At 44.5% G+C, this 10383-nt stretch overlaps 1 protein-coding gene across 5 annotated transcripts in view; it reads right to left on the bottom strand.

Moving 5' to 3' along the window:
* FAM227A (family with sequence similarity 227 member A) overlaps positions 1–10383 on the bottom strand; it is a 58583-nt gene that overhangs the window by 6523 nt on the left and 41677 nt on the right. Inside the window, exon 13 of one of the 5 annotated variants that reach the window (XM_032791958.2) lies at positions 237–2140. The exons of the other annotated variants lie outside the window; for them this stretch is intronic. Within the exon in view, the coding sequence (XP_032647849.2) occupies positions 1856–2140 (285 nt within the window). The 3' untranslated portion in view covers positions 237–1855. Of the gene's footprint in view, positions 1–236; positions 2141–10383 lie in introns of those variants that run through there. 5 annotated transcript variants of the gene reach the window in all.

The following is a 10383-nucleotide window of genomic DNA, read 5'->3' as shown; positions in this document are numbered from 1 at the left end:
GGAACAGCTACCCACAGTGCACCGCTCCAGAAATCGACGCTAGCCTTGGACCATGGACGCACACCATCGAATTAATGTGCCTAGTGTGGACGCGCACAATCGACTTTGTAACATCAGTTTTATAAAACTGATTTTAGCTAATTCGATATTATCCCGTAGTGTAGACGTGGCCAAAGGCTGAGCCTCCTGTCACACCCCAAAGCTCCCTCCCTCAGGGAGTCCCTTGGGAAGGCAGATCAGCATTGTGTATTGCTAACGATGCGCAAAGCATTTTGGGGAGGGTCAAAGGTATGTGAGTGGGGAGTGGAAGTTTCCTTTGCAGGTACGAGAGGCCAAGGAGGGGAGAGAGAGAAGAAAGTCGAGAATGGGTTAATTCAACACTGCAGCTATCAAGTTCAGTCTGAAGATAAGAAGCTAACTCTAGCCCAAGGCCAGCTGCTACCTGCCAACACAGAAGGAGGGAGGTCCAACCACCTCAACCAGCCGTGAGAAGAGATCTATGTTGAGACACAGAGCTGCAGAGATAACAGTGAGAACAGGGAGAGTGAATGAAATGGCAACAGCAAAGGCCAACAGAAAAGAAAACAGTCTCCGGAGCTGGGAGACCAGGGAGGCCACAGCAAACCTGTTTGGACTGGTACAAAGAGCACCAGGAACAGAGGGCCCTGAATGAACCCCCCTCACCCCCCCAAGGAGCCCAGGACTTAAAAACCCTCCTGAGAGCTGAAGCAACTCTGAGAGCACAGCAGATCCTTGGATGGCCTGGGCCCAGGACAGCACTCTCGTCCACCTTCCCCTCCCAACTCTTCTTCTGACATTACACCCAGACTTGGCCAGTCTGGGTCGTGCCTTTGTGAGACTGAAGGTGGATTAGGGCTTGGGGCATTAACACTTTCTTTCATCCCGAGTGACATGGGAGTGTTCCCAGCACTCTCTGCTGTTATTTTATTATTTTATCAATAAAGCTTTAAAATTTAGACACCTGGTGTGCCTCGTCATCTCCTCCCCAAAAAGATCCTGGAGCCCCAGCCTGATCAACTGTGTCCCCAGGCAGATTGGTAACGTAAATCTGTCACACTCCTTCCTGGCACTGCTCCCTTAATTTTTATGAGCACTCAAACTCTCAGTAGAAAAATATTTGCATTTTAACCCCCATCTAATTTTAGACAGCATTTTATCTCCCATTTTATTCAGGTGCTCCCTCCCACATTTGTTTTCTTAACCTTCGTATTCTGTTAGTGAGAGCCTGTCATCCTGTCTCTGTTCAATGCAAAGCAATTCCCTTGAAGGTCACCACCAGTATGGTTGTACATCGGCCAGCTTGTGTGGAGCCAATCTATAAATGTGTTCTTATACCACCTCTTCCTCAGTCTGGTCTCTGGCAAAGTTCGAAGCCATAATCAACTTAAGGTCTGGTCCTGCAACTGAACAAAGTTCTGCAGCCACACAGACCAAGCCAGCAATCCACCAACTGGGGAAGGAGAGCAAGCAGACTCTGACCTTTCTCTGTTTTCCTCACTGAAGCGTATAAGAGGGCATTATAAACGTGATAAAGGGGCTACAGCTGGTTTATGAAGAGAGATTTAAAATAACTAAATATGTATAACTTGGCTGAGCAACGTCTCGGGGTATAGGAAAGGGATGGCAGTCTCTTCTACAATAATATGAAGGGCATAAACACAAAGAGGGAGACAATTGTGTGAGATGGTCAGAAGACAGAACTAGAAGTAATTGGATGAAAATGAGTGGTGATTAATTCAGGCTGGCTTTCAGGAAACACAAAGTATGAGGTTTGTTAGCTTGTGGAATAGTTTCTCAATGGAAGGGGGGAAAGCCTGAAAGCTTGAGACATTTACTACTGAACACAGAAAAAATTCAATAATATGCTGTAAGAAATAATCCTGCACTCTTGGGGAATGGATAGAATGTGCCCTAACACGATTTTTCCATCTCTAATGTTTCTGAGTTGATCATAAGGATATGGTATAGGCTTGCAGATCTCCCTCCTGTGAATCAAGATGTCTTGTCCAGACTGTGGTTCAACATTATAGCTCTGGAGGAAGTGCTGAATTAGTGGGCTGTGTCCATTGATGTTAAAGAGATGCCAAGTGAAGTCAGGGCCCTGACAAGCTGGGTGTGACTGGAGAGGGGAAGAAACAAAAGAAAAGAGGCTATTAATTATATCAAAATGAATTCCAAAGGATAAAGCATGTAATGCCCCATATGATTCATATTCTGAGTGAAGGATAATATAACCATTGGAAATGCAGTGAAACCTGTCCATATAGGCACTACTGGGATTCCATTTTCGGTGTAGCTATTACAATAGGTGGCTGTGAAATTACCATTCTGGAATACATAATTTTTAATGTACAATAACTGATGTCATTATAAAAACTGTACATTGGAGTGAAGAGACTGGATTTTAGTATTGCAAAGACCAAGCAGAATTTTGTGTATTAATATATCCTGCACACCAAAATCAGCAAATAAACCATAACGCTACATAAAATAGGCCAGAGATACCACACAAATCCAAAGAGTCTGAGGGTGAGTTTGCTTGCTCTCCCCTGCATTTTTAAGCATTCAGCTACAAAACTGTTCTGCTCTGAAACACCAGTAACCAAATCTGTCCTCAGACCCTGAAGCACAGACTGCTCACTTAAAGAATCAGCATGGAGGCATTCCTATCCCAACACCATTGTCTTCCCAACAAACCAACCAAACACAGCCACTTGGTCATAGGGCTGTTCAAATTCCCTGACAATTTTCATTTTATCTGAGACCTTCTTTAGGGTATAGCTACGCTTGGAAATGTGCAGCGCTGGGAGTTACAGCTGTGGTCGTACAGCTGTGTAGGAACAGCGCTGCAGTGTGGCCACACTGACAGCTACCAGCGCTGCAGTGTGGCCACATTTGCAGCATTTGCAGCGCTGTTGGGAGTGGTGCATTGTGGGCAGCTATCCCAGCGTTCAAGTGGCTGCAACGTGCTTTTCAAAAGAGGGGGGTGGGGTGGAGTGTGACAGGGAGCGTTGAGGAGACAGAGAGAGCGGATTTTTGGAGCAGACACTGTGACAGCTCCCTGCCTTGCAAGTTCAAAAGCGGGGGGTGGGGTGGAGTGTGACAGGGAGCATAGGGGAGACAGAGAGAGTGGATTTTTGGAGCAGACACTGTGTGACAGCTCCCTGCCTTGCAAATTCTGGCCATTTCCCCCACCCCTCTCTCAATCACTCTTAAATGTAAAAAGGCTTCAGACCAGATAAGCAGCTTCTCCGACGGACTCCCTCCCCCCTGCTGTGCTGTTTGTCTCCTCAAGCAAACAGCTGTGAACATTCCAAAGCCTCGGCTCGGCTCGCTCGCTGGAGCAAAGAGCAGCTGTGTTTGGTAGCTCCGGGGAGTACCTTCCGGTTTGTTGTAGACAGGAATTCTGGGATACCTCTTAATACCCTGGAGGCCAATAACAGCGCTGGTGAGTGTCCACACCTGATGAGCAGCGCTGCATCACCAGCGCTGGATTCGCTACACCCGTAGCAGACCAGGAGTACAGCCAGCGCTGCAGCCAGGGAGTTGCAGCGCTGGCTGAGCTTTGTAAGTGTGGACACCAAGTAAGTTGCAGCGCTGTAACCCCCTCACCAGCGCTGCAACTTGCAAGTGTAGCCAAGCCCTAAGTGATCCACACTGGAGTTTTCAAAAGGAAAATCAATAGATCCATTCACAACAGAATATTTCTGGCTGTTAGGAACTGAAACTTCCTTGATCAAATCACTTCCACACCCTTCAGTTACAGCAAACTGCTTGCACAGATTACCATGAGGATTCTTTTCCCTAGGAGTTTCTCTAAGCAACAATTCACGCCTCAGAGAAATTCTGCCCTTACCCTCTTTACCTAGGGCTTGCTCTAAAGGAACATTTTCCTGAACAACAACAGATTCTTTCTGGGGCTCACTTACATTCAGAATCATTTCTGGCCCATCAGGATGATTTTTACACAATCTCCTTTCAGGCAAGCTCAGACTCACTAGACAAAAGGTAAGAGGTACTTTCTTTCCCTCTGCAACTTTCCTCACAGTCACTGGCAACCTGCAAGTTGTCAGGCTCAATAGGCTTAGGAATCATTTCCTCGTTGTTACAAGTTTCAACACTGTCAGTGGGCAACACAATCAAATCACCTTTATGTTTTCCTTGTGCCCAGCTAGGGTATCACCCTGATCAGACAAGAGTTGCTACACTCTTTCCCAGCAACACATTAGTTGCAGGCAAAATACAAGCACCAGAATTGTCTGGTCTCTGGGATTTTGCTAGGATGCTAACTGAATGCAATGTAGTTACAGTGCCATTCTCCCTAGCAGACACAAACTTAGGATCATTCCCTTCCTGGGCTTTAGCTGTATTTACAACCAACTCCGAGACAACTGAATCACCCTCAACCATCACAGGCTGAAAGGCACCTTCTGTCTGCTTCACAGACAAAGAAGAGCTTGAGAAACATTCCCCTTTAACAGACACACAGCTTGGGATCTCATTTCCCTTATCCCAGCACACAGGGCCGTTCACAGACAATTGCTTGGAAATTGGAGTAGCTTTTTCTATAGGCAAGTCAATACCCCTTACAGACAGAGGCACATTTCCTTCATTGTCACCATTCTCCACACAGACAACAGGTAAGGTAGAGGGACATTCATCTTCCATTAACCTTGCATTCCCAAACTGCTGATTAGACAAAGCTATTAGCTTACAAGGCTGCCTAGGCTCTGCCAATGTTTTCTTGTCCTCCTCTCCCTTATCCCAGCACACAGGGCTGGTTACAGACAAATACTGAGCGGGGCAGCTTCCTTACCCAATAAACTGCTGTTCTCCACACTACACTGAGCTACTTCCAACAAATCACAGTTACCTTTTTCAGGTTTACTTTTACAAGCTGTATTAGCCAACAGTTCATCCCTCAAAAAATCTACCCTTTCCTTCCTCGGTTAGGGCTTTAACCTGACCATCCACTTTAATCTGCTCCTGAGAAACATTTTCCTGACCAATGAGTTCTTTTTGTGTTTGATCTAATTTCAGATTTACTTCTGAGATATTAGACAGACATTCAGAAACATTCACAAACTATTTTTTTTACACAAACAGCTATTTCCCACCATGTTAGACTCCCCCCTCCCGCCGGTCATAGCAGGATGGGTTAAACACAGAAAACTGGTCAGAGGATTACAACATACCAACATTGTTATAAACTGGATCTTGAAGATAATACCGTCTCTGCAGTTCTTCCATTGCTTTTTTTTTTATTTGGAGCCTAAGTCTTGCAGTTTCTTGTTGCATTTGGCAAACCCTCTCCTGAGCAGCCGGCAGTTCCATACACCCCCTACGGGCCCTTTCCTCTCTTTCAGCAGCTTCTTTCTGTCTTTCAGAAGCTTCCTTCTATTTCTCAGCAGCTTCTTTTTCCAGCTGGGCCAAGGCTTGCTTCTCTCTCATTTGAATTTTTGCCAGATTTTGATTATGTTCAAATTGCAGGCTCTCTCGCAGGGCTTGCAGTTTCATTGCTTCTGCTGTTGCTTTCTGGCTCATGGTCACTATCTTTAACTCAACAAAACTCTCAATCCCAAAATTCAAATTTGGATAGGATGGGGTTCTGATCCGAAGCTTAATTGACCTCGTTCTGTGGATCCTAGCACGACTACACCACTGTAACAAAGCAGCCTCTGGTGGGACACTACTGAGAGTATCAATTCAGGACAAATTGCTTAGAGCAGGGTAGTCACACCAAGGCTGGGGTTCCTTTATTACTAGAGCACATCAAACCAGCCCAACAGAGAGGACTTTGGTTTCACCCCACTGGCTAACCAGAAGTTATACAAGCAATTCCCTCAGGTACTCCAATTCCCTTGTATCACCACCAGCACCACTCACTATGGGGATGAATACCCCAGTAAAAGAAAAATGGTTCTCTCAAAGGACCAAGCCTCAGACCCAGGTCAATATACCAGTTAGAACTTACTCACAAATCATGCTGTTGCCAATACTTTAGAATCTAAAATCTAAAAGGTTTATTCTTAAAAAGAAAGAAATATAGATGAGTTAAATTGGTTGAAGGAATCAATTATGTACAGTAATGGCAAAGTTCTTGGTTCAGGCTTATAGCAGTGATGGAATAAATTGCTGGCTTAAGTCATGTCTCTGGAGTACATCCATAGCTGGGATGGGTCATTCAGTCCATTGTTCAGAGCTTCAGTTTGTAGCAAAGTTCCTCCAGAGGTAAGAAGCAAGACTGAAGACAAAAATGGAGGGATTTCCACATCCTTTTATATCCTCTGCTCTGTGGAAGGACACCCCTTTGTTCTTACTGTGGAAAATCACAGCAGCAAGATGGAGTTTGGAGTCACATGGGAAAGTCACATGTCCCTGCATGACTCAGTTCTTTACAGGTAGAGCAGCCATTGCTCATATGCTACCTTGAATGTTCCCAGGAAGGCTTCTCATATGTGGATTGGAATCTCCCAAGGTCCATTGTCAGTTAAGTGTTTCTTGATTGGGCACTTAATCTGAAGAATTCTTTCCCAAGAAGATGACCAAATACTTCACTAATGGTATTTAGAATCAAACACATTGAGATACAAGTACATAGCCCATATTTATAACTTCACATACAAAAATGATACACACAGACAGCATAATCATAAGCAGCAAATTACAGATTTTTCATAGACACCTTACTTGACCTTCTTTGTATAAGATCTGGTGCAACTTTAGGACCTTGGTTGCAACACTGATCTATATGGTCACAATTCATATCAATAACATCACAGGGGGTGGGCAAAATGAGGGAAGAGGGGTGAGGGGAAGAGAGTGGGAAAGGAAGAGGGTGGAATAGGGCAGGAAGAGGTGAATGTGGGAGTGAGGGGAGGGGGATGGAGAAGAAAAGGGGATAGTGGAATCATGGGGAGGAAGCGGGAGCCCAGCATGCAGTTTCCCCTCATCAGCAGCTGGGGCTCCCCCGTTAAGTAGGCCCATCGAACCCTCACCCTGACAAGCTCTACCCTCCTACACCTGGACCCCTCTGATGAGCTCCACACATCCAGATCCCCACCCCACTGATCCCCAACCAGCTACACCTGGATCTCCACCCCATCAAGCCTCACTTACCCTGCATCCAGATTTCCCCACTGAGCCTCCAACACCCAGATCCCCCCTGCTGACCCCCAACCACATGGTTCCCTTTCAGAGATCCATTGCCCTACACCCGGAACCCCCCAACAAGCTTCTGTACAGACAGATTTCCCACTGAGCCACCCACACCCAGATTGCCCCACACAGAAACCTCTCATCCCACACCTGGATCCCCCCACAATAAGCCCTTCCACACTTGGATCCTGCTGGGCTGAGCCTGCCCACCCATGCCTGGTGCACTTGGTCCAGAGGGGCAGGGCTTCAGGGTGTTTATGGGGCAGGGCCCGGCCCTTGCACTGTATCAGGGTCAGATGCAGCTTCACTGCCGAGTCCCTATACTGGAGGAGGTAGCAGCTTCAGGGTGATCTCCCACCTCAATGTAGTCAGTGGCCTGTACTCCCCACTGCCATGCTGGAGCCATTTATTTAGTGACAAATAACATTTGCAGAATTTTAAAATATTGTGCACAGAATTTTATTTTTTGGCACAGAATTTTTAATTTGCTAATGCAGAATTCCCTCAGGAATATAAGTTTTACTCAAAAAGGAAAGAAACTAATTCTGGGCTGCATCCTGGGTGCTTGTGCTGCTGCACTTGCAAAAAGTGGACCTAAAGCCAGTGAAGCCAGCCCTAGGATGATCACACTAGCAGAGGAAGACCATCTGGTGGCACAGAGCTTGCACAATGGCTCCTATGCTGCTCACCCCTCCCTGCAGCCAGTGTATAGAGGGCAAGCCCCAATTGTCCCTGGCTGCCATACCAGCTCCCTGGGCTCATGGGCAGCTAGCATAATTTATCACAGCCCTCAGAGGCCAGCTCAGTGCACAAGCAGGCCAGCACCAGGGAACTGAAAAGATGAGTTAATTGCACTCACTTGTATGCACTCACACAGCCCCCCAAGCTACTCTGTGAACTCCTTGGCCATAGTCAAAGTTTGGGGCTCAATACATTTTAACTAGGGCTGCTAAGCGATTAAAAAAATTAATCACACTGTTAAACAATAATAGAATATCATTTATTTAAATATTTTGGGATGTTTTCCACATTTTCAAATATATTGCTTTCAGTTACAGCACAGAATACAAAATGTACAGTGCTCAGTTTATATTTATTTTTTATTAAAAGTATTTGCACTGTAAAAAAACAAAATAAACGGTATTTTTCAATTCACTTAATACAAGTACTGTAGTGCAATCTCTTGATCACATAAGTTGAAATTACAAATGTAAAATTATGTGGAAAAAAAAAACTGTATTCAAAAATAAAAATGTAAAATTTTAGAGCCTGCAAGTCCACTCAGTCCTCCTTGTTTAGCCAATCGCTTGGACAAACAACTTTGTTTACATTTGCAGGAGATAATGCTGCCTGCTTCTTGTTTACAATGTCACCTGAAAGTGAGAACATGCATTCTCATGGCACTGTTGTAGCCAGCGTCGCAAGATATTTACATGCCAGATGCGCTAAAGGTTCATGTCCCTTCATGCTTCCACCACCATTCCAGCAGGACATGCGTCTATGCTGACGACGGCTTCTGCTCAATAACAATCCAAAGCAGTGTGGACTGACATGTTCATTTTCATTATCTGAGTCAGATGGCACCAGCAGAAGGTTGATTTTCTTTTTTGGTGGTTCGGATTCTGCAGTTTCCGCATCGGAGCATTGCTCTTTTAAGACTTCTGAAAGCATGCTCCGCACCTCATCCCTCTCAGATTTTGGAAGGCACTTCAGATTCTGAAACCTTGGATCGAGTGCTATAGCTATCTTTAGAAATCTCACAATGGTACCTTCTTTGCATTTTGTAAGTGTTCTTAAAATCAACAAAACATGCTGGGTCACCATTCAAGACTGCTATAACACAAAATATATGGCAGAATGCAGGTAAAACAGAGCAGAGGACATACAATTCTCCCCCAAGGAGTTCAGTCACAAATTTAATTAATGCATTTTTTTTTTAAACAAGCATCGTTAGCACGGAAGCATGTCCTATGGAACTAGTGCGAAGGCATGAAGGGATACAATGTTTAGCACATCTAGGCATCTAAATACCTTGCAATGTGCCATGCAATGCCTGTTCTCAATTTTCTTGAAGACATTGTAAAAAGAAGGGCAGCAATTATCTCCTCAAATGTAAACAAACTCGTTTGAGCAACTGGCGAACCAAGAAGTGGGGCTGAGTGACTGTAAAACCCTCAAAGCTTTACATTTTTGTTTTTGAGTGCCAGTTTACGTGTAACAAGAAAAAATGAGATCACATTTTAGGATTTGCATTTCAGAACAGAGATTGCACTTGTATGAGGTGAAAATACTATTTATTTTACATTTTTACATTGCAAATAGTTTGTAATAAATAATGATCACTTGATTCAAATTAGAATACTACATTCAACTGTAAAAAACATCCAAAATTTTAATTACATTTCAGTTGGTGATTCTATTGATTGACCAGTGTTAGTTAAACTGCCATTAATCGCGATTAAATTTTACTTAAACACATTATTTTTTATTTAACCGCGAGTTACGCGATTAATTGACAGTCCTATTAACCTATTAATCTATGTTAATAAGTTAATAATAATTTATGACAGTGGCATCCAAACAACCAGCTTTCTTCACTTTTGACAAAATATAATTGTCCACTCGAGTTGTAGGAAGCTTGATGCCAATCCATTTTGTAATTAGCAACATTAAAGCAAAAAATAACTTACCATTGTGTTTGCACAGAAATCTCATATGCAGGATATTGACGAGCACAGTACATGGAGGTTGTTATTCTTTGAGTAAGGTATATCAGTTATATATTAGGCCTTGGCTTACACTGGAGAGTTGCAAGCACTGTAAACCACCACAGCACTGCAACTTACTCACCGTCCACTATTGCAAGGCACATACAGCGCTGCGATCTCCCTGATGCTAGCCAATCTGCTGTTCTTGCTGCTCTGCTTGAGGTATAGAGGATGCCAGCGCTGGTATGCGCACTGTCCGAATGTGGACCAAAGCGCTGTAATTGGCCTCCGAGTATTAGAAGTACCCGAATGCCTGTTCTCAGCGCCACTCTGCCATCATGGTCGCAACTCTACTGCGCTCCTGCCTCAGGTACCTGCCCTTTAAAATGCTCCGGGAAATTTTAAAATCCCTTCTTGTTGCTCAGCCAATGTGGAGCCATCAATCAGTAATCTTCCAGGTGACATCCTCCACGTGCGAAAAGAGCCCCAGCAGTGG

Source organism: Chelonoidis abingdonii, chromosome 1 (assembly GCF_003597395.2).
Source record: "Chelonoidis abingdonii isolate Lonesome George chromosome 1, CheloAbing_2.0, whole genome shotgun sequence".
In the NCBI taxonomy this organism is placed as follows: Eukaryota; Metazoa; Chordata; order Testudines; family Testudinidae; genus Chelonoidis; species Chelonoidis abingdonii.
This window is presented reverse-complemented; position numbering and strand designations above follow the sequence as displayed.